We start from the raw sequence: 25,538 nt of genomic DNA, 5'->3' as shown, positions 1-25,538 counted from the left end.
AGGCAGAATTGACAAAGACTGTATCACTTGAGCTTGGCAAACCGCTACTGTCGTTTCTATCATCTGTCAAATCTCTGACATGCACAAGAAGCAGTACAAGTTCAGAGTCACTTTTTCAAAGATCCTACCTCAGAGTAGACGATTCCACAGTTGAACAAATCAGTGCTTTTCAGGAGATAATGACTGCTTTGTCACATCTTTCCTTATCTGATAAAGTTACGTCTGCTTGGACTGGTCTAATAGACATGACATTTCGTACAATAGTGACACATGGTTCAGAATTCATATTGACGTTTCTCCAAACCCCAATGGACTATGTAAAAATAGCACTGCAATTTGGAATTGCAATTCCCTCTCTGGAACAAAATGAACAATGTCAGCAAGGTTGGTCAGTTTTGTTTTCTACTTGCACTTTCTTCATGTTAAGTTATGAATCTAATGTATACCGTTTTTATTAGACAGTTTTTATTGAACATTTGCAGTATTTAATATGTATTTAATGCCCTGCCTTTTTTGTATAGGGGATCTAAAGCAGCTCCTGATGTGGTAAGCTGACAATGATGTGTGGAACCTTTCCTCTGTGAAACCTTTCATGTGATACCCTGAGATAAACAGCATGGAAATGTTATGATGGATTAATTTTTATATATTTTTCCACTGACAGAGGAATATGACCTCCATATCCTTTCTAACTGACTACGTTTTATTCAGGGGTATACGTCACAATGTGAGCTGGTCCTTTGGTGACTCCATCCTGGATGTGTTCCTGGCTCCAGAATCAACGCTGTGCAGCTACCCAGGCCCAGACTGCCAGAGCCTCCCCACAGTCTCCTTCAGCCGTACCCTCAAAGCGGTAGAGGACACCCCCGCTGCCCTGCTGAGGTGTGACCACGACAACCTAGCCAGTTTCAACGACACCCTGTGCGCTGACATCATCACAGTGGGCCTACAGAGCTCCTCAACACTTTCCACTTTCTGCAACGCTCTGAGCATCCTGAACCCCACTGAGGTGGAACAGGTGTGGAGTAACACCTGTCATGTTATCCAGGCTCTACTGTTGCCCCTCCTGGAGGACAGGTCTGACTGCAGTGGGGACATCCCGCCCCCGCCTCCCCCAGGCCCACGGGTCTCAAGATCCCTCAGCCTCAGCCAGCTGCTGTGCAACTACGGCAACTGGACCAATGACGTGGACGCAGGCCTGGTGACACTGTGTAGTGAAAATGACAGGCAAGAATTCATCCTAGCGGTGTGCAGCAATATCCAGCTAATGCAGGCATTGATGAACAACAATCCTAACAATAGCTGGCTGTGGAATTTCTGTGTTAACTCCTCTGATGGATACATGGTGAGTCAGTTCTGTAGGTATCAGACCTGGACGGCGGAGACAGTCGACCCAACCATGGTGGCCGTCTGCTGGGACCAGGACAAGGAGAGGCTGAACATCCTCCTCTGTCAGAACTTGGACTTCTTTACTGTTGTGTTTTCCCATGTCGACAACAACTGGCTGCAGCTGAACTGTACAGAGGCCCCGACACAGCCAGATATAAACTCTCTGGTGGCGGCTTCCTGCCAGTACTCAGAATGGCAAAACGTGATGGAAATCACCATAGAGATGATATCCATGTGCATCCAGAATGATGACAAGGGTTTTGTACTGGAGGTGTGCGCCAATGCCACCTTTCTGAAGAAACTGCTCCGTAATAGTGCTACTGTATGGGTTGGAGAATACTGCACTGTCTCCCTTAACTCTCCACCCACCAACCCGCCTGTGGTGTTCAGCGTCCTAGACTGGTGCAACTATGATAAGTGGAGCAAGGTGCTGGTGGACCCGTCGATGGTGGAGCTCTGCTGGCGACACGACCAGATGGGTTTTAATAAGAACGTGTGCTGCAACATGCCCCTGTTTGAGAAGCTCACTTTAGAGCCCCAGAACGAGTGGCTCATGTCTGTCTGTGTCGACAAGGAGACCAAGGACATCCTGCCCCAGGTGTGCCAATACTCTGACTGGAACAAGCCCATCATTGTAGACATGACTGACCTGGCTCTCTGTGCTGAGCTGGACTCTCTGAACTTCACTCAGAAGGTGTGCGCCAACGCCACGGTGCTCCAGAACCTGCTAGCCAACCCGGACAATACATGGCTGTTGGCGTATTGTGTGAACCACACTGGCCCCGGCGGCGGAGGGGGACAGGGAGGAGGCCTGATGGGGTTTAAGCCAGTAGAACAATGCCAGTACCACAGCTGGGCAGTGGCACTTCCTGACGCCTCTCTCCTGACCCTGTGCTGGGACTACGACCAGGCCAACTTTGTCTCATCCATCTGCACCAACACTGGCCTCCTCTCCCTGCTCACCAAGGAGCCCTACAGCCTGTGGGTGGGCACGCTCTGTACCAACTACACCCAAGGAAACAGCCAGGGAAATACCAACAGCACCTCCACAGACTCCCAGCCCTGCCTGGTCAGAGACATTGTGAGGAGGCTGAACTGGACTTGTACTGCAGACTTCAGCCCAGCCTGTCAGCCAGGCTCCAGTCAGACGCAGGCTCTGCAGCTGCTTTTGCGCTGCGGGGTGAAGGCCCTGCAGCATCGCTTGGAGGGGCTCCTGACCACACACATGGCCTCTGTGGTGGACCAGGCCACCAGTGTGACCGTGGTGCTGCTGGTGGCCCTGGAGGAGAGCCAGATGACGTCCCTACGTGTGACTGAAAACATCCGCTTCAATGTGCTAAAGTCTGTGGTGCTCTATCTAGAGAAGGAGACCAACTTTGACAACAAGAGGGTACTGCTGCAGTGCTTTGGGGTAGGTGGGCTGAGCAGACTTTATCTGCAGATAAAGAATTCCAACATTGTGCGTATTGTAAACTGCTACATTGAACAGTCCTGAATGAATGGTGGTCATCCACACATTTCCCTCAGGTCACAAACCTGTTTTCTGCTGTTTTGGCTTTTCAACTGATTCATGTCTAAGGACATTTAGATCAGACCCATTCTAGTCTAGTGGAAATGTCATATGGCTAACTTAGAATCCTTTTTTTTATTTTTTTAGGTAACTAATCATCTATATCAATTACCATGAGGGCTATTGTTGTGTCAACAGACGGTGTACACAGTTTCACACATGTCATTGATAGTGGACATTAAATCTCTTCCCCTGGATGAGATTAACTGACATTGATGTGATTGAATGACAAACCAACACTAATCTCTAATCACTTGTGTTTATTATTGTTGATACTGTGCTGTTGCTGTTGTCCATCTTGATTTTTTTTTCTTTAACCATTCAAATGATAAGCTTGAAGATTTGTTTTGTCCGTAACAGAAAGTACTGACCAGTTTGATGCAGACAGGAAGACATGGGAACAGTGATGGATTTTTCCTCATCAAGGTGACAGAAGCAGGACTGATACTTATTTGGTCCTTTTACATTTGTGACTGGTGATATAGTTACTAACAAATACACGCCCCTACGTATTTATTTGGACAGTGAAGCTATAATGTTTAATTTTGCTCTATACTCCAGCATTTTGGATTTGAGATCAAATGTTTTATATGAGGCGACAGTACAGAATGTCCCCTTTTATTTGAGGTATTTTAATACATATCTGTTTTACCGTTCAGAAATGAAAGCACTTGATGTATCTAGTCCCCCCATTTGAAGACAAAAGTTTAGTGTTTGGTCCCATAGTCCTAGCACGCAATGAGTAGCATCATGGTAGAATCAACATTAATGCATAAGTGTTCAGAAACATATTAAAATCTTATTGACAATAAAACTGACTCCAAAATGACACAATAGATTATTTACCATTTATTTCTATTGGGCACAACATAATCTGAAACACAACCAAAACAAAATGGAAATGCACCCAACAAGTGTGTAAAGTCAAAAGCTTGACGTAGTCATTGCGTGGAATAAATATGGCACCAAATACTAAACTTTTGTCAAAATGTAATATGACCTCACCATCGAAAGGTGAGACTCTCACGAACACGTGTTTTGCTCTACGACGCCCACAAGCTTCACATCCCTCGTCTGAAGGTAACCCGGTACCAGTTTAAAAAGGAATGATAATAATTTCCAGAGCTTTCTTATATCTCTCGCGTATAGGACAGACACTTCAAAACATACTTCCTTTTGATAAATTATTTGACTCTCTGTTTTGCTGTGTATGAATATGTTATTCAATGTGTTTCTATGGGCTAATAGCAGTGAGGCCAAATTCAATGTTTCATCAAATATTTTTTCAATACTTTTTGGGATACCTACAGGGGTTCTAAAATTCTAAATCAAATAGCTAAATGATCCTTGGTATGACCATCTTAAAACAATTCCATAAGTTAGCTTTGTAGAAAGCCAGCCCCAGGCCCTTAGCCCATAAGTGAATTTGTCCAAATACTCATGAAACCTTCAAATGGGGGGACTAGATACAGAGTGCTTTCAATTCTAAACAGTAAAACAGATATGTATGAAAATACCCTCAAATAAAAGGTGACATTCTGTACTGTCGCCTCATAAAATAACTAAAATGCTGGAGTATAGAGCCAAAGTAAAAAATGTTACCCTCACTGTCCAAATAAATACGTAGGTGAGTGTAACTCTTAAGACATGTCTGGAGATGTCTCAAGGTGTGGTGATGGCTAAGTATGAGTATTTGTAATGTAGAGATTTTAAGTTCATTTATAATTTATTGTTACTTGGTGACAGTTTTTGTTATGATATTCTTGTCTGGCTTATGGGTGCTTGGTTTTAGTACGTGGTGTGATTCTGTTCCAGGAGTATTTCCGTATCCCTCTGGCCAGTCTGAGGCCAGTGCTGAGTGCAGTGGACATCACCACGGTCAGACAGATACTGCAGTACTTCAGCAGGAACCAGGGAACATTGCAGGTAATATCAGTTGTCCTCTTAGACAGGTCTTCCATGGAAAATACTAAGATCACTTGACCTCAATGGGACAACCTGATTGAATACGGTTTATAAAATAATTAAGTAAAATGCAGCGAAACCACTCTTATGTTCACACAAGATAATCACTTAATCTCGCTCTCTGTCCCAGTTTACAGATGACTACCTAGGCACCATGGTATCTGTGCTTTTCCAGACCCACTTGGTCAGGGATGGGAGCCTCTTTCCTGAACTGGTACCCCTACTTGCCCTGGTCAACCCTGCAGACATCCAGTCACTGCCCCCCTTACAGACCAACCTCATAGTGTAAGTTAAGCAGGCTTCTGATACAAGTCATCATGAGTCATGATGTCCTTGTGTGTTGGTCTCTGCATTATAGATGTACGTATAGTACTGAATGGCTATATAATCAAAGCTAATGGACTTAGACAGTTAATTACCCCCTCTATTCAGACACAAACAGACTCACAATATTGTAGTCATTTTCTATTTAAACTACTGCTTCGGCCTTAATTTAAATTGGATCATTTGAGTCTCTGAAAGAGATGTGCTTTCCCAGTCATGTTTTGCTCTTTGCTTTTTGTTCAGGTTAACAAGTATGTCCTACATTCCTCTATGCTCTTTCTCTCTATCTTCAGGAGAAATACCATCAACAGCAACATCAGGAGCCTGTCGGTGGAGCAGCGCAGGGCCTTTGGGAGGTGGTACAGCCGAGCCCTCAGCTCCCTCAACATGACAGCCGGCGGCCCCTCCTTCATCAGGGACACTGGTAACCTGATCGTCTACCTGCCCTTTCACAGCTTCCAGCACCTATCACCTGCTCAGGTAACAGACACGACACCTCTCTGTGAAACCAGAGCCTCCCCAGCCACAGCCAGGCAGTTGTCAGTGGTCTCCATTGTGTCAGTGGTTGTGGCCGTAGCCAATGTTCAATAAGTAAACATCGGAATGCATCAATTAAGAATGACTGTGAAGAATAGTGAGTGATCTTTCAATGCTTAAAATGTGAATATGATCGTTGCATGAAAAGTTAGGTCCAAAATGATTGGCGCCCTTGATAAAGATGGGTAAAAAAGACTGTATAAATTAAATAATACAAATACTGAGCTATACAGAATTTGTATTTATTTTATACTAATACAATTGCTCAAAGAAAGAGATTTTGTTTAATAAGTACTACTTTTCTTTCTCAAAAATAGAGATCGAAATTATTGGCACCCCTGTTTTCAGAACCTTTCAATGCTTAACCTTGGATAATGGCATTGAGCCTTTTTTCTCAAATGTTTTATGAGAAAGAAGAACACATTGGGAGGTGATCTTAGACCATTCCTCCATACAGAATCTTTCCAGGTCCTTGATATCCTTTGTTTTCGCTTATGGACTGCCCTCTTCAATTCCAACCTCAGGTTTTCAATGGGGTTCATCAGGAGACTGAGATGGCCATTGCAAAATGTTGATTTTGTGGTCAATTAACCATTTCTTTGTGGATTTTGATGTGTGCTTTGGGTTATTGTCTTGCTCACAGATCCACTTGTGGCCAAGTTTCAACCTCCTGGCAGAGGCAACTAGGTTTTTGGCTTAGATGTCCTGGTCACTGGCATACCACAGCCTCCCGCAGCTTCCGCAATAATTGGAGGAAATTAGCTTTACAAATGCAAAATAGCATGATATTAGCTATAAAACTGCAAAAAAAAAAAATAATTGCGCCATGGCAAAATGTGTTGAATTGGAGGAAGTTAGCTGTTTTCCCTCATAACAAATCCTTAGACCTTGCTCAGACCTTGCTGAGCGCCCCGCAAAACTGCGGTACGACACTGGTTCTGGTACTGGGTTAAGTTTATTAAGTCGTTGACCTTAAAGGCCCAGTGCAGTTAAAACTCATGTTTTTTTGCCATATTGTATAACAGCTGATGAAATTTACACTGTAAAAGTGTGAAAAAGTGATCAGTGTTAGTTCCTGATAGTTGCTGGTTGAAAATGGGGTGAAATTCTATCCCCCTTTTTGAGAGAAAAAAAATATAGTACTATTATAAACAATCTATTTCTCTGAGCAATTGTACTAGTATAAAATTTTATTTATTTATATATATATATATATATATATATATACTACCGTTCAAAAGTTTGGGGTTACTTAGAAATGTTCTTGTTTTCCATGAAACATACATGAAATGAGTTGCAAAATGAATAGGAAATATAGTCAAGACGTTGACAAGTTTACAAATAATGATTTTTAATTGAAATAATAATTGTGTCCTTTAAACTTTGCTTTTGTCAAAGAATCCTCCTTTTGCAGCAATTACAGCCTTGCAGACCTTTGGCATTCTAGATGTCAATTTGTTGAGGTAATCTGAAGAGATTTCACCCCATGCTTCCTGAAGCACCTCCCACAGGTTGGATTAGCTTGATGGGCACTTCTTACGTACCATACGGTCAAGCTGCTCCCACACCAGCTCAATAGGGTTGAGATCAGGTGACTGTGCTGGCCATTCCATTATAGACAGAATACCAGCTGACTGCTTCTTCCCTAAATAGTTCTTGCATAGTTTGGAGCTGTGCTTAGGGTCATTGTCCTGTTGTAGGAGGAAATTGGCTCCAATTAAGCGCCGTCCACAGGGTATGGCATGGCGTTGCAAAATGGAGTGATAGCCTTCCTCCTTCAAGATCCCTTTTACCCTACAAATCTCCCACTTTACCACTACCAAAGCACCCCCAGACCATCACATTGCCTCCACCATGCTTGACAGATGGCGTCAAGCACTCCCCCAGCATATTTTCATTTTTTCTGAGTCTCACGAATGTTCTTCTTTGTGATCTGAACACCTCAAACTTAGATTCGTCTGTCCTTAACACTTTTTTCAAATTTTCCTCTGTCCAGTGTCTGTTCTTTTGCCCATCTTAATCTTTTCTTTTTATTGGCCAGTCTGAGATGTGGCTTTTTCTTTGCAACTCTGCCTAGAAGTCCAGCATCCCGGAGTCGCCTCTTCACTGTTGACGTTGAGACTGGTGTTTTGCAGGTACTATTTAATGAAGCTGCCAGTTGAGGACTTGTGAGGCGTCTGTTTCTCAAACTAGACACTCCAATGTACTTGTCCTCTTGCTCAGTTGTGCACCGGTGCCTCCCACTCTTTCTATTCTGGTTAGAGCCAGTTTGCTCTGTTCTGTGACGGGAGTAGTACACAGCGTTGTATGAGATCTTCAGTTTCTTGGCAATTTCTCGCATGGAATAGCCTTCATTTCTCAGAACAAGAATAGACTGACGAGTTTCAGAAGAAAGTTATTTGTTTCTGGCCATTTTGAGCTTGTAATCGAACCCACAAATGCTGATGCTCGAAATACTCAACTAGTCTAAAGAAGGCCAGTTTTAAATCAAATCAAATCAAATCAAATTTATTTATATAGCCCTTCGTACATCAGCTGAAATCTCAAAGTGCTGTACAGAAACCCAGCCTAAAACCCCAAACAGCAAGCAATGCATGTGAAAGAAGCACGGTGGCTGGGAAAAACTCCCTAGGAAAAACTCCTGAGAAAGGCCAAAAACCTAGGAAGAAACCTAGAGAGGAACCAGGCTATGAGGGGTGGCCAGTCCTCTTCTGGCTGTGCCGGGTGGATATTATAACAGAACATAGTCAAGATGTTAAAATGTTCGTAAATGACCAGCATGGTCAAATAATAATAATCATAGTAATTGTCGAGGGTGCAACAAGCACGTCCGGTGAACAGGTCAGGGTTCCGTAGCCGCAGGCAGAACAGTTGAAACTGGAGCAGCAGCATGGCCAGGTGGACTGGGGACAGCAAGGAGTCATCATGCCAGGTAGTCCTAGGGCTCAGGTCCTCCGAGAGAAAGAAAGAAAGAGAATTAGAGAGAGCATATTTACATTCACACAGGACACCGGATAAGACAAGAGAATACTCCAGATGTAACAGACTGACCCTAGCCCCCCGACACATAAACTACTGCAGCATAAATACTGGAGGCTGAGACAGGAGGGATCAGAAGACACTGTGGCCCCATCCGATGATACCCCCGGACAGGGCCAAACAGGCCGGATATAACCCCACCCACTTTGCCAAAGCACAGCCCCCACACCACTAGAGGGATATCTACAACCACCAACTTACCGTCCGAAGACAAGGCCGAGTATAGCCCACAAAGATGTCCGCCACGGCACAACCCAAGGGGGGGGCGCCAACCCAGACAGGAAGACCACGTCAGTGGCTCAACCTACTCAAGTGACGCACCCCTCCCATGGACGGCATGGAAGAACACCAGTAAGTCAGTGACTCAGCCCCTGTAAAAGGGTTAGAGGCAGAGAATCCCAGTGGGAAGAGGGGAACCGACAAGGCAGAGACAGCAAGGGCGGTTCGTTGCTCCAGCCTTTCCGTTCACCTTCACACTCCTGGGCCAGACTATACTTAATCATAGGACCTACTGAAGAGATAAGTCTTCAGTAAAGACTTAAAGGTTGAGACTGAGTCTGCGTCTCTCACATGGGTAGGCAGACCATTCCATAAAAATGGAGCTCTATAGGAGAAAGCCCTACCTCCAGCCGTTTGCTTAGAAATTCTAGGGACAATTAGGAGGCCTGCGTCTTGTGACCGTAGCGTACGTGTAGGTATGTACGGCAGGACCAAATCGGAAAGATAGGTAGGAGCAAGCCCATGTAATGCTTTGTAGGTTAGCAGTAAAACCTTGAAATCAGCCCTTGCCTTAACAGGAAGCCAGTGTAGGGAAGCTAGCACTGGAGTAATATGATCAAATTTTTTGGTTCTAGTCAGGATTCTAGCAGCCGTATTTAGCACTAACTGAAGTTTGTTTAGTGCTTTATCCGGGTAGCCGGAAAGTAGAGCATTGCAGTAGTCGAGCCTAGAAGTAACAAAAGCATGGATTAATTTTTCTGCGTCATTTTTGGACAGAAAGTTTCTGATTTTTGCAATGTTACGTAGATGGAAAAAAGCTGTCCTTGAAGCAGTCTTGATATGTTCTTCAAAAGAGAGATCAGGGTCCAGAGTAACGCCGAGGTCCTTCACAGTTTTATTTGAGACGACTGTACAACCATCCAGATTAATTGTCAGATTCAACAGAAGATCTCTTTGTTTCTTGGGACCTAGGACAAGCATCTCTGTTTTGTCCGAGTTTAAAAGTAGAAAATTTGCAGCCATCCACTTCCTTATGTCTGAAACACAGGCTTCTAGCGAGAGCAATTTTGGGGCTTCACCATGTTTCATTGAAATGTACAGCTGTGTGTCGTCCGCATAGCAGTGAAATTTAACATTATGTTTTCGAATGACATCCCCAAGAGGTAGAATATATAGTGAAAACAATAGTGGTCCTAGAACGGAACCTTGAGGAACACCGAAATTTACAATTGATTTGTCAGAGGACGAACCATTCACAGAGACAAACTGATATCTTTCCGACAGATAAGATCTAAACCAGGCCAGAACTTGTCCATGTAGACCAATTTGGGTTTCCAATCTCTCCAAAAGAATGTGGTGATCGATGGTATCAAAAGCGGCACTAAGATCTAGGAGCATGAGGACAGATGCAGAGCCTCGGTCTGACGTCATTAAAAGGTCATTTACCACCTTCACAAGTGCAGTCTCAGTGCTATGATGGGGTCTAAAACCAGACTGAAGCGTTTCGTATACATTGTTTGTCTTCAGGAAGGCAGTGAGTTGCTGCGCAACAACTTTTTCTAAAATTTTTGAGAGGAATGGAAGATTCGATATAGGCCGATAGTTTTTTATAATTTCTGGGTCAAGATTCGGCTTTTTCAAGAGAGGCTTTATTACTGCCACTTTTAGTGAGCTTGGTACACATCCGGTGGATAGAGAGCCGTTTATTATGTTCAACATAGGAGGGCCAAGCACAGGAAGCAGCTCTTTCAGTAGTTTAGTTGGAATAGGGTCCAGTATGCAGCTTGAGGGTTTGGAGGCCATGATTATTTTCATCATTGTGTCAAGAGATATAGTACTAAAACACTTTAGTATCTCCCTTGAGCCAAGGTCCTGGCAGAGTTGTGCAGACTCTGGACAATGAAGCCCTGGAGGAATACCCAGATTTAAAGAGGAGTCCGTAATTTGCTTTCTAATGATCATGATCTTTTCCTCAAAAAAGTTCATAAATGTATTACTGCTGAAGTGAAAGCCATCCTCCATTTGCGAATGCTGCTTTTTAGTTAGCTTATTATTTCTTCTTTAATCAGAACAACAGTTTTCAGCTGTGCTAACATAATTGCAAAAGGGTTTTCTAATGATCAATTAGCCTTTTAAAATGATAAACTTGGATTAGCTAACACAACGTGCCATTGGAACACAGGAGTGATGGTTGCTGATAATGGGCCTCTGCACGCCTATGTAGATATTCCGTTAAAAATATGCCGTCTCCAGCTACAATAGTCATTTACAACATTAACAATGTCTACACTGTATTTCTGATCAACAAAAAACTTCAAAAACAAGGCCATTTCTAAGTGACCCCAAACTTTTTAACGGTTGTGTGTATGTGTGTATATACACTGCTCAAAAAAATAAAGGGAACACTTAAACAACACAATGTAACTCCAAGTCAATCACACTTCTGCGAAATCAAACTGTCCACTTAGGAAGCAACACTGATTGACAATAAATTTCACATGCTGTTGTGCAAATGGAATAGACAACAGGTGGAAATTATAGGCAATTAGCAAGACACCCCCAATAAAGGAGTGGTTCTGCAGGTGGGGACCACAGACCACTTCTCAGTTCCTATGCTTCCTGGCTGATGTTTTGGTCACTTTTGAATGCTGGCGGTGCTTTCACTCTAGTGGTAGCATGAGACAGAGTCTACAACCCACACAAGTGGCTCAGGTAGTGCAGCTCATCCAGGATGGCACATCAATGCGAGCTGTGGCAAGAAGGTTTGCTGTGTCTGTCAGCGTAGTGTCCAGAGCATGGAGGCGCTACCAGGAGACAGGCCAGTACATCAGGAGACGTGGAGGAGGCCGTAGGAGGGCAACAACCCAGCAGCAGGACCGCTACCTCCGCCTTTGTGCAAGGAGGAGCAGGAGAAGCACTGCCAGAGCCCTGCAAAATGACCTCCAGCAGGCCACAAATGTGCATGTGTCTGCTCAAACGGTCAGAAACAGACTCCATGAGGGTGGTATGAGGGCCCGACGTCCACAGGTGCGGGTTGTGCTTACAGCCCAACACCGTGCAGGACGTTTGGCATTTGCCAGAGAACACCAAGATTGGCAAATTCGCCACTGGCGCCTTGTGCTCTTCACAGATGAAAGCAGGTTCACACTGAGCACATGTGACAGACGTGACAGAGTCTGGAGACGCCGTGGAGAACGTTCTGCTGCCTGCAACATCCTCCAGCATGACCGGTTTGGCGGTGGGTCAGTCATGGTGTGGGGTGGCATTTCTTTGGGGGGCCGCACAGCCCTCCATGTGCTCGCCAGAGGTAGCCTGACTGCCATTAGGTACCGAGATGAGATCCTCAGACCCCTTGTGAGACCATATGCTGGTGCGGTTGGCCCTGGGTTCCTCCTAATGCAAGACAATGCTAGACCTCATGTGGCTGGAGTGTGTCAGCAGTTCCCGCAAGAGGAAGGCATTGATGCTATGGACTGGCCTGCCCGTTCCCCAGACCTGAATCCAATTGAGCACATCTGGGACATCATGTCTCGCTCCATCCACCAACGCCACATTGCACCACAGACTGTCCAGGAGTTGGCGGAGGCTTTAGTCCAGGTCTGGGAGGAGATCCCTTAGGAGACCATCCGCCACCTCATCAGGAGCATGCCCAGGCGTTGTAGGGAGGTCATACAGGCACGTGGAGGCCACACACACTACTGAGCCTCATTTTGACTTGTTTTAAGGGCATTACATCAAAGTTGGATCAGCCTGTAGTGTGGTTTTCCACTTTAATTTTGAGTGTGACTCCAAATCCAGACCTCCATGTGTTGATAAATTGGATTTCCATTGATTATTTTTGTGTGATTTTGTCAGCACATTCAACTATGTAAAGAAAAAAGTATTTAATAAGATTATTTCATTCATTCAGATCTAGGATGTGTTGTTTAAGTGTTCCCTTTATTTTTTTGAGCAGTGTGAATATATATATATATATATATATATATATATATATATATATATATATATATATATATATATATATATATATACACACATACACACAATATATATATATATATATATATATATATATATATATATATATATATATATACACACACACAAACTTTTTTTTAATACAATCAAGCTCTTTTTTTTATTATTATTTATTTCATCAAGTATTTGTTGCTCATCAAGGGTGACAATAATTTTGGACCTGACTGTATGTGTAAGGGGATGAGGTTGTACTGTGCAAAATTGTATGTGTATACAGTACAAAACAGTATGTTTAGGCCAATCGATTTTCATTGTCTTAATTTAAAACGGTATACAGTACGTTTTAATCATTGTGCACTGTCATTTTAAACCAGAGTTGGGTGGTGTTTCTTCTCTCCTAGCTGTTGGTTGGAATGGATGTGTTGCTGATGAACACCCTAAGCCACCTACAACAGCAGTTTGTGGCTGAGAGCCTCATAAGGACCTTCAAAAATCTAACAGTGGAACAATTCAGGAGGTCAGTGTCACAATATCTGATCGATGGTTGGTCATGTATCCTGTCTTACAGAAACATTCGGTTTCAAACATTAATCTAATTTGAGTGTATGCGTTTTCAAGAAATTACTTTCTGTAGTCCTATGATACGCAACATTCTGGTAGACACTGAAGTAACCAACTGTTTGGGATCCAAAAGTATCTTTGGATATGCTTGAGTAATTATCATCTTTGTATCGCTAGGCTTGGCAACCTGACGTGTCTGTCAGACCCAAAGGACCTGCAGGTGTACAGAAACACAGAGGCCTTCTCTGTGATTCAGGACAATATTAGGGCATGTGTTTCCCAGGGCCTCAGGGGCCCCAGTGACATGGTAAGTGGAGCTGTCACAGAAAGAACTACTTTCTTTTTCACCGCAAAGTTGAAGGTGAAACTCATATGGGTATGAGTGAAGTAGACTAATCTATGGGTTTAATTTCTTGTTTGCACTTTGTGTCTTGATTCCTGTGTAAATATATGTGTGTGTGTGTGTGTGTGTTATGCTTTTGGCCATCCCTCTTCAGATCTCCAGCTTGTTCCTGAATGGGAGTGAGCTTCAGTCTCCTGGCTCTCTCTCCGCCGGCCGAGTGTCTCAGCTAGCTCCCTTCTTGCCCTGGCTGGGTGTGGACTTCCTGCAGAAGCTCAGCCAATCCCAGCTCAGCCCTGCGCTGACAGCCCTGGCCTCTGTGCCCTTCACTCCTGCACAGGTAGAAGATCATCATCAGTCGTCACAAGCATCCTCTCATCAGAGAGAGAGCTCTAATGGAGCACCTTCTGTTTGGTTTTCATACCTGATTGGGTTTTCTCAGTGCTGCCCGGCTCCAGTAACAGAGGGTGGGGATGATTATGGGGTTAGAATGGGGGTTGGTTAGTAGGGGCTTTGTGACAGCTGACAAGCAGCCAGTTTGCAGCAATCTGACCCCAGGTGAGGTGAGGGGGGTTCTGGAGGTGCCTTGACCTTTTGATTACAGAAGCACAACTAACCCCACATTTTCAATGTGCGCCTCGCAGCTGCTGCCTGCCATATGCCATAAGGGGCCTTAGTCAATGGAATGGTAGGGTGGGGAAACAAAATCAGAAAGTAAAGCATTTGTTTTTGTCTTGAGCCCAGTGGGCTATTCTTCATTTTCCCAAGTAGTTTCCATTTTCATAATGCAGATGTTAATAAAACAGAGTTAAGACCAGTCATAATGATTTGTTCCATCTTCTTTTTGTGATGTCATTCTAGGCCAGTGTAATTGTGGACAAAGTGTCTCTAAACAACAGTGTAAGTATTATTTCAGTTTTTGGCTTTCTGTTTTAGAAAGGGATTGTAAACAGGGTTGCGTATTGTCTCAGATATGGTATGCTAGATGTTTGAGAGTGTCTCTGTTTCAGTGTAATGCCTCTGTGCATAGTAATGGTCCATTCTGAGCCAGCTGGCCCAAAGCCTAGTGCAGCCTGGCCAGGGGTGACTCAAGGACAAACACTATCACCATGGCAAACCACACAACCTTGTCAAGATGTATGTTTCCTACTTCATTATACACCAGATGACACTCTCTACCTGTATTATCTTAGTATCTAATGGCTGTATAGTGTTACAAAGAACAAGACCAATTTGTCAAAGGTATCTTTTGTATCTAGTTTCATTTAACAGATGATTTTTGCATTATTAAAAGTGTTTGAATGATGAGTTAGAAATGGACTATCCGTCTTTCTTTCTCCATATCTTGCTCCTCCATTCCCTGCCCCCCCCCCCCCACTCTTTCATATCCCCAACCTTCCCTTCTCTCTCTCTCTCTCTCTCTCTCTCCTGCTCACTCCCTCTCTCCCTCCTTGTGTCCCTTCTAGCTGGCTCTGCCGGGGCAGCTGCAGAAGCTGGGCTCTCTGGTGAGTGGGGTGAAGGTTGAGACTCTGTGGAACTTGCCCTCTGACATCCTGTTGTCCTCTCTGCCTGACATCGCCCTGCACATGCCGGGCCTCAACCCCTCACAGGCCAACACCATCACCACCAAACTCTGGGTACGGCCTTAGAGGGACTCACCAACACTGACCCCCATCCTCACAAACAGCGACATGCTCACTCATACTAAATGAAGACAGTCGACAAGGTACACAGTAACGTGGCTTCGGCCGTACGCTGCTACTCTTGGCTCAGTGGGAGGTATGTTTACAAGGCTCTGAGTATGCATACATGACCATAACCATTGGAGAGGGAACAGAGTGGAGGAGAGCAAGGTGGAGTGTGGAGGGGGACCGCAGTTGGCATGCCCAGGTGTACCCAGGCTCTTTGCCCTGCCTGGCAGTCAGATAGGGGTGATGTGGCCCTGTGCAAGCTGGAGCTGTATGCTCCATAAGGACCAGAACCAGGGATAGACTGACACACTGGGCAGGCTCAGTATTGGGCTGTTTCTTAGAGAGGAGGTGCCAACTATGCATGAATTAGGTCACTCTGACACATTTGTAATTACTCCTCTTTTGTTTGCCTGAGTTATTTTGTATGGTTTGTGAACATGTATTTACATTCCACCAACATATTGTGTGTACCGCTAGTGTTTGTCAGAAGCCCATTTAGTCACCATTGAAATCCACTTTATATCTGCGTGTTTATCTTTTGAATTGGTGTTGTTTAGTCACTATACTCCATGTCTGTGTTGTGTTGACCTTCGTCCAGGACTCACCAGAGGTGACTGGCTGGTTGGATAAGGTGGAGCCCCTGCTCCCCAGCACCCCTCTACTCAGTGTGCTGACCAGGGCTAGTCTGCTGTTGACCAACAGGACCTTGGCAGGAAGACGAGCCTGGAACACTCAGCAGGTAACATCTATGAGCTGACTACTGTCCTCTCTGCTCCAGCAATACCTGTGACCTGCAAGTCATTTTCAAGGGGATACAACTCATGTATATCAGTATAGGAGCATCTACATATCCCTAAATACTTTGTGATTTTTATCACCCAATGATATGTAGAGATTTGAAAAGGATTTCCGAGTGTGTCTAAAGATGTCAGCATGTTACGCAATGTGGGTCTCTCCTCTGTCATGCAGAGGTGTGTGTGACACGGTCTTGATTAGATGTTAAATAATTAACCGTCAGTGGAGAGGTCGGCCTGTTGTATAACCCCTGCCCTGACTGTTTAAATAGGCTGTTCTATGTTCTGAACACACACAGCGTATCTGTGACGGTCAACACACACACACACACACACACACACACACACACACACACACACACACCAGGTCCCAGCTATCACAGTGAGGTGGTGTCTCAGACGGGCTGATGGCCCTCTCCCTCCTGCTAGCCTAGCGCTGGTCTGGTCTGTTTCACCACACTGGCCATGAAAGCTGCCCTATAATCCCCTGTCTGTTGCTACTAATGGGCCTGAGGGCGGCCTGCCAGCACCATTAAATCACAGCTCCCAAATCTTGCATGTTCATGCGCACTGTGTGAAGTGGCAAAGCACAACAACACTGTGCTACTGAATTTACTACACACCTCAAAACCGTATTCCAAAACTGCCAATCACCTCTATAGCACTGCGGGGTATTCTCTCTCCGGCTGTCTCTACGTGTGTTGGGAGATGGTTTGTGATCAATACTAATGATCGCTTCTGGTTTCTTTTCCCAGGCTAAAACTCTTTTTAAAGAAGCAGTGAAGACCATGCCCAATCTTTCCACTGAGACGTTTCTGTGAGTGCATATCTACGTCAACATAGCTGCAGTTGATTTATTACTAACTTCTTGTGAATGTGCTCCCATTCATATTTGTGATCTATTTTGTCTCTCTGGTTATACAGTGCCCTTGGAAGCATTGCTCGAGGTGTAAGCTGCACAGCCCTGCGACAGCTCTTCCGGGACAAGCCAACATTTTCCTCAATGCGGAGTGTCCTTGCATTCATGAAAAATCAGTCTGTTCCTCTCCATTCCTCACTGGTAGATGAGCAAATACTTGACCAAATTCCTCTGAGCCAGTTAATTGAGTTAACAGTGGAGCCATGCCAGATGTCAGGTATAAAGATAGCTGTTGTATAAGCGTACTTGACAACCCTCATGCTTTTGTCATGACTTACAGAAAAAGTGCATCATCGAGGAGCTGTACTACTTTGACTTCTCTGAGCTGCTGGGAGAGTTTGGCGCTCAGATCGCACTGGCCCTGCCGTGAGTCGGTCTTACTGCCATTAATCATCACTACAGATGGTTTGAGCATCAACAATGCATCACTGTCAACTTTGTGTGTGTGTCCCTGTGTGTGTGTGTGTCCCTGTGTGTGTGTGTGTGTGTGTGTGTGTGTGTGTGTGTGTGTGTGTGTGTGTGTGTGTGTGTGTGTGTGTGTGTGTGTGCATTTGTAGGGTGAACACTATTAAGAAGTTCCCTGCCGACATGATGGACACTCTCAGGAAGATGATTGTGAAGGACTCCCATCACTTCCTGCTCCTACCCAGTAAAAAACAGGAAATTCTGGTGGACAAGATGGTGCAGAGACTTGTCAGTACCCTCTCCTGTACCCCATTACTGCTAACACATTCAGCCTGGGGTTTAGCTTTGGTGTCTTCATGTTGAAAATGATTTTACAGGTATAAGTTGAAAATGTTCTCCCCCCAGGGCATGTACACGGGGGAGTTCACTGAGGATGAGTTCCGCTCACTGGGCATCATGGCGACCTACGTAGTGGATGAAGTGTTTCTGCAGCTGGTGCGGCGCTTCTTTGTGGAGAGCCTGGAGTTCCTCCGAGAGTTCTGCTATAACAGCAGCAAGAGGGACATCGTCGCACAGATCCTACAGGAGCCAGGCACTTTCGGGTACTGTAGCAACCTCTTCAACAACCACCCCACATTACAGCATACACCCCATTTAACCTTTCGTTATAACTCCTCTGTCTCCTCACATCAAATGAAAAATGAGCCTTTCTGTGTGCTCTTAGCTCCATTCAGAACTGGACCACTGAGACACTCAATCAAGTGGACAGATTCTTATTCTTCCTTCCCAAAGAGACGCTGCAGCAGATTCCCCAGGTACGTTTCCTGCTCTACTTTTCCCTCAGTCTTTAACACATCCATTTCCATTATTTATTCAACGTTAGTTCCTTTGGAATTGATTTGACCATTGTCATGATTCATTTATTTGGGTGTCCTTAAAGTTATTGAGAGGTGTTACAATTGCTACACGACACCAGGAATCAGGAAAGGATGGATTTGTAAAAGAATCTTGCAGGTGTCCACTGACAGGACTCCTAGAGGTGTCAGGTGCTATGCTGCCCTGGCCTGTTGGCCCCTAGTCAGGCTGTGTGTGTATGTCCTCAGGCCCTGATGACCCAGGGGCGTATAGAGAGGCTGTTTCTGAGTCAGCGCCAGTGGGAGTCGGGTGCTGTTGGGGCCCTCTGCATTCAGGGTCGGGACCAGGTTGAACAGACACAGCTGTTTGAGAGGCAACAGTTTGTTCTTCAGAACTTCCTGGGTTTTCTCAAAGTGGGGCAGGTCACACGTGAGTGCCACTCTGTCTCACATTGAGACTTCTGTCTAAGTCCTCAACCTTACTGCCAAACAGATGAACATAAGACTCTTTTGTGAAATGTTTACATACATTTCCCTCTGTATACAGTATTACCATCTGTTTTTGTCCATTTGTCTCTGCCCAGCTCCTGCATTGATGCCCACATGTGAAAAGCTGCGTGCAACACAGCCTTCAGCCTGGAGTACAGACAGCTTGACAAGCATGTCATTTGCCGCCTTCAGCTGTAGTCTAGAGCTCTTTGGCCAGGACCCCTTCTTTTCAGCATACCAACAGAAATTACTCCTCCAGAAAACTAAAGAGGTACATATTTTACCCATAACAAGAAACATCACTGTAGTTCCTATGTAAAAATCACGTTGTACCACATGCAAAATGGGTCCAGTGTCTGATTTATCCGTCTTCTGTCGGTGCTCTGGTTGCATTAACTAACAGAGGCTGTCTCTTTGTTCTTCTTCTCTGTGTTGTCTGTAGATCTATGGAGCGGCCAGCTCCTTCTCCTCGTCTGTGATTACTCAGCTGGGTCGTATAGCCTCCCAGCTTTCAGTGGCAGAGCTGAGTGTGATCCGGCTGTCTGAGCTGAGCACCATCTCTGCACTGGGGGCAGTCAGCACCTGGAACAGCAGACAGGTAGCTAACAATCAGTCTGACAATCTGGTTCAGTGTTTTTGTTTCTATGTGTGTAGTTTGTGTAGTCCTGATGTTTTTGAATGTCGGTAACACTTTACTTGACACCTGGCGTCATAACACGTTATGACACGGTCATAATCATGTCATAATATGTCCTAACGGCTGACATAACTTGTCATGACCCATATATTTACGCCTGTTGTGACATATATTGCATTATTTTATGGCTGGTTATGACATCTTCATAAGAGTGTCAAACCCCATATTTATTCAAATGAGTTTTTTCCCTGCCAAGAAGTTTTATTTCAGGTTGAAAGTTTTTCTTAAATCCATTGTTGTTGCAATGAATTCTTTACAGTCATGTTTTTTTCATATTTTAAATGACTTGTAGAAAATGCACTTTATGACACTGTCAAGAAGCATTATGACCGTCATAATCATATAAGGCAAATAAGCCTATCACGTACATGCCTTAATATCAGTCATCAGTAAAAAAAGAGGGTGTCTTGTCCTGCTCCTGAAATCTGCTCCTGCGTTCATCCCAGTCATCTGCAACAGAGCATTGGGGTAGGTGCATGTCTGACATCAATGTGTGCGTAATTAGAACGATAATTTAATATGGTCAGTTTCCTTTTTTTATCTATAACGTAAACATCCTGTTGACATGTAGGCTATGGTGTAATGGAATGTTTTGCCTTGTGTGGTACATTTTGTACATTTTGACACTCTTATGTAGGTGTCATAACCAGCCATAAAATAACGCAATATATGTCACAACAGGTCTAAATATGTCATGACAGTGTTATGACTATATTATAACAGGTTCTGACACGTTATGTCAGCTGTTATGACACACAGTATTATTGCATTGTTATGACCATGTCATAAGACTTTATGACAATGGGTGTCAAGTAAAGTGTTATCTGAATGTCCTACCTGCTTTGGTGTGCACTTGTGTGATTGTGGTGCCTATTGCAATCCTTGTCTCTCCTGTCCCAGCTGGCTGTGCTGTCCTCCTCTGTGCTCATCTCAACCCAGGTGGCTCCTAGTCAGCTGGACTCCAGCACCCTGGTGGCTATGGGACACATACTGTGTGGGATCAAGGTCTCAGACATGCGCTCCCTGAATGCAGTGGAGTTCAGGTGAGATTAGAGACATACTCAAATCAGTGAGAGGGACCCACATGAGAGAGGGAGTGTTATAGGTGCTGTGTTTTTACCATTAAAAAGAGTTTGCATTTACGCATTTTTCATGTGAAACCTCCCCTATGTGTGTCTTCTTAACCCTTATCCAACCTGTTTCTCCCTCCTGTCATTCTACATCCTGTAACCAATGATGTACTGTATATGGGGAATTCTATAAGTAATGGGGCCATTGTGTGACATTGGATCAACATTTCAAAATGGTTTGAAACAAAAATAAGGATTTTCATGCAGTTCCACATGTGTACTTAAAGGAATAAAAGTAAATGTATGCAAATTGTCCCATAACTCCACCTATAGAACAACATAGGCACTTTATGCAGGGTTCATACAGACATTGGCAAGTAAAATTCAAGGACTTTCAGGGACTTTTTCAAGCACTTAATTGTAATTTTCAAGGACCTCAATGTTAATGTAGAATTTATATAATTCTACATGTAGGGCCTAATATAGAACTTCCCCCAAAAAGCATGCAATAAGTGTCAAAAAACTAAACCATTACCACTTTAAGATTAATGCAGCCCGTGTGGCTGACGCAGGCACACAATAAATCCATGAATAGCGGTATCATTAATCTCAGCATTGCTGTTTTTATGATGAGAAAGTGACCAAAAACCAAAGTTCCTTTTTCAATGGAAGGATTTGTATGGAAAGTCAAGTTGGGGCGGGGCAGAACAATTTTTGGGGGCCTTGCTACAGACTGCCATATCGGTCTGCTGATACAGGACTAGTAAAGGCTCACTGCACTACTTTTGTGAGAATATTTTATGAATATTTATTTTCAATTCTTATTTTTCAGGGGGTGCTGCATCACCCTCACTTCCTGAGTCTATGAGGCCTATTCCAGCACTTGAATTTCTGAGCTCCAAGTTCAAGTAGGCTACTTCAAGCCCTTTGTATTGTTTACAATTGCAGGTCTAACATGGGAAAACAAAATGTATTTGTCATGTTATTTCATTACGAGATCATTGTGAATAAGCCCACTAGACTATGTAATTTGTTGTCATTATATCCAGAATCATTCATAGGAATTGCGTTGGGTGTGCAATAGTCTATCCTACACAATTGCGCACAGTAGACTTGGCTTCCAATCTGAGGCACAAAAACATATGAAAACATGAACTGTCTGTAATAGAATAAACATAGCAAAAATAAACGTAGACATTGAATGCATTTCTATAACTTCCCAAAAAATGTTACTATGATGGGAGTACCAAGATGGGGATGCGGTGGCTTCAAAACACTGCCCTCTGTCAGTCATCTAGTGTATATGTGACATATGTTAATGTACTCTCCTTGCTTTGTGTTTTGTTCAAAGAAATCACCCTAGCCAGTGGTCCCAGCTGAGCATTACTTATTATCTGTAGTTAAATAGGAAACAGCACGTTAGTTGTGCAGGGCTTAATGATGTTGATGGCTGTTGATGGTAAAATCCCTTGCATCACATTTTCATACTGGGCATAAACAAAATACAATACAAAATATAACATGTGTAAATACCTGTCATTAAATAGGAAACAGCACGTTAGTTGTGCAGGGCTTAACGATGTTGATGGCTGTCGATGGTAAAATCTGTAGCATGAAAATAACTGTTAGCAGTGGGCTTATGTGACCATTACATCCGTGCATGCTAGCTAAAACACTTATATACACCAATCAAATACCAAAGCACATCCCAGAAAGCCCCTCAATCCCTAACAGGTACCATATACCCACACATGTATAAATCAGAAATGTACAGCAAACTTGTACACATTGTAAAATATAAAAATAGAATACAGTATTCAGAACTCGACCTACCCCTTGCATCACATTTTCATACTGGGGAGACCTGACGTTCGCGATCTCCCCCTATCTGCAAGCGGGGCCAATAACAACACGCCTTATTGTCATCGGAATTCAACCAATCAATAAGAAGGCTTGAACATTAAATACACATTTCATTCGAGGCAAGTGGAAACATAACCAACTCTGTTACATATATATAAATAATTGTCTGTAACTCACCTCTCCCCCCTCCTGACTGCAGTAAGGCAGTTCTGTGGCTGGGCCGTCTGCGGCTGTCCTGTTCAGAAGAGCAGCAACAGGCTTTAACGGGACTGCTGAGCCATAGCCTGGCTTTTGGACCCGTTAGCTCCTGGGGCCCTGAGGTCTTCATTGAGGTTGGAGCACTGGCAGGTACATGACATGCCTTTTTGTTGTTTTGCTACCACAAATATGACTACTGCCTGAAATTAGTTCCAACCTCTTACAATCTGCAGCTGGCCTCCCAGATATGGCCATGTCTTCTTTGGTGAGGGAGCAGATTGAAGGATTTACACCTCTGGCTGTGTCCCTCATCCGGGCAGACAAGTTTTCTGTAAGTGTGAGGATTCAAAATGCCTATGATTCAATAACACATGTCAGTTTATCCTCAATGTTTTGTATTGCCCCCTATCAAATTGTTGTTTTTCTGTGTTGTGTTCATGTGAGTTGTCCGTGTCTCCTCAGGTCGTGTTTGACCCAGCCCAGATCAGCATGTTCTCCTATGAACAGGCCAAAGCGGTGACTGAAGCCCAGCGCTTGTGTTTGTCCCCTGTGCAGCTGACAGCTATGTCTATGGTGCTGACCGCCTGGGAAGACAAACCTGTTGACTTCCGTGGTAATTAACTTTCACCTGCTGAAATGTTTCAAGTGTACACCATTTCCCTAGATGATTTTCATTTGTGTGGCAGCCTCGGGAAACCCTTCATATCGTGAAATGTTTATTTTTTTTAAAGCTACCTTGAACAAATACAAAGTAGATGCAGGTAGTGAAGGCCTGGTAAGTTTTATAAAGTCTAGCTAATACATTGTGTACTTAACTAGCTAACTAACTAGCGTAATATACTGTTCATTGCTTTCTCCTCATTGAAGATGCTCTCATCTATCCATCCATGATGATGTGACAGAAGATCATAAGATAATTATTGATTACCGGTAATTCAAATAATGATTGATTACCGGTAATTCCGAGCATATTGGCAGGTTTGCTCAAAGTAATGACAACTATCTAAATCAAACAACAAGCAATATCGCTATTTATCTGAGAAGTCAGCTTCAACGATGATTGATCAAATATATTTAAATTTGATGATTGACTAACTACAAAAAGGAAAGAATGCTACAATGACGAGCCCAATCCAATGTACACCCCTTCTCGCCTGTGCACTCATTCACACCCCCTCAAAGAAAAGCAGTGGGGATTGGTATAACTGTGTTGGTAGATAATTCATCTACATACACCTATCCTATTTTACATCTTTGAGAGGAGTGAAGGTGAGTGGCCAGGGCTAGCAGAAATTGGATGCAGCTCAAAATGACAGATAATGACAGTAAGATGCCTCTTGCTTCCACCAAGTTTTAGAATAGGATCTCAATTGCTTTGTTACTTAAAATCAAAATAATTCTGAACTGCTGAAATTACTGCAATACTGTTTATATATTTTGATCCCTTTTCATGTAATTGTGGCAGCTAATAGGACCTACCCACTGATCAAGAAACATCGGAAGAAAGTGTGAACTACTTTTATGAACTTTTGCTCCGGCGAAGCCTACAGCTACTTATACACAAATGAAAATGGGAAATTAACTATTTTACTTAAGTAATCATACAATATGTTTTACATTAGAATAAAGTAAAGTGTTAAAGTATCCAAAACAACCAAAATCTCAATTTTCAACTATGGGCTTTTTCCCAATAATGAGGGCGTGATATCCGATGGGTTTTCGTAGTCTGCTTGACATGTTTCACTGAAGCTGACATTGTCTTGATCTTAGCAGAGTGTAATCAAATGAGATGCCTATTATGTCAGTACATACTTTCAGCATGTATATTTTGTAACTTTGAGTCTGAATAAGAAGAGGAATCAGGATCTAGTTGAAGAAGGACAGCTCAAGCAAAGGTTTGAGGGAGTGTTGGATGTAGGATGCTTGTATTGTTGTTGAGTTTGTCGCCATACAGCTACAGTGTTGCTTTTGTGTTTGTGTGTCCTCATGCAGGCAGTTCATCAGGGCTGGCACTGTGCCCTAGTCCTCTCTGTCATCTTCTGGGACTGCTGATGGTGCTGTTAGTTTCTGCTCTGTAATGGCCTCCCCTTCTGATGGATAACCCCCTTACTCCCAATGGGCCACGAGGACTCTCTCCCACACAACTACCATGTTAAACAATAAGTGTCATATATTTGAGTAGCCCTGCAGGCTATTGTAATGTATGATTTGATAATGGGTGGATATTTATTTCTATCAGCAAATCATATCAAATTGGTCACACACATATTTAACAGATTGTATTACGGGTGTAGCGAAATGCTTGTGTACCTAGCTCCAACAGTGCACTAATATCTAACAATTCACAACAATACAAACACATCTAAAAGTCAAAATATTGGAATTAAGAAATATATAAATATTAGGACAAGCAATGTCAGAGTGGCATTGACTAAAATACATCAGAATAGAATACACTATATACACATGAGATGAGTAAAGCAGTATGTAAACATTATTAAAGTGACTAGTGTTCCATTATTAAAGTGACCAGTGATTCCATGTCTATGTACATAGGGCAGTAGCCTCTAAGGTGCAGGGTTGAGTAACCAGGTGGTAGCCGGCTAGTGATGGCTATTTAACAGTCTGATGGCCTT

The 25,538-nt window shown here is 43.6% G+C and overlaps 1 protein-coding gene across 1 annotated transcript; it reads left to right on the top strand.

Annotated features, from left to right (window-relative positions):
• The first annotated feature begins 316 nt into the window (after nt 1-316).
• strc1 (stereocilin 1) lies at nt 317-25,318 on the top strand. The gene is made up of 27 exons (XM_029721701.1): nt 317-384; nt 522-546; nt 712-2,800; nt 3,320-3,385; nt 4,775-4,885; nt 5,055-5,209; nt 5,542-5,728; nt 13,423-13,538; nt 13,760-13,889; nt 14,080-14,262; nt 14,784-14,822; nt 15,389-15,559; nt 16,212-16,352; nt 17,163-17,224; nt 17,332-17,467; nt 17,607-17,692; nt 17,884-18,019; nt 18,137-18,333; nt 18,456-18,546; nt 18,835-19,015; nt 19,170-19,345; nt 19,517-19,672; nt 20,672-20,814; nt 22,904-23,052; nt 23,136-23,233; nt 23,365-23,515; nt 24,895-25,318. Exons 2-27 carry the CDS (start codon nt 542-544, stop codon nt 24,978-24,980), a joined length of 5,241 nt encoding a protein of 1,746 aa, XP_029577561.1. The 5' UTR covers nt 317-384; nt 522-541; the 3' UTR covers nt 24,981-25,318.
• Nucleotides 25,319-25,538: the final 220 nt, after the last annotated feature.

Source organism: Salmo trutta, chromosome 29 (genome assembly GCF_901001165.1).
Source record: "Salmo trutta chromosome 29, fSalTru1.1, whole genome shotgun sequence".
In the NCBI taxonomy this organism is placed as follows: domain Eukaryota; kingdom Metazoa; phylum Chordata; class Actinopteri; order Salmoniformes; family Salmonidae; genus Salmo; species Salmo trutta.
Note: the sequence above shows the minus strand (reverse complement) of the source record. Positions and strands in the feature narration are given on the sequence as shown.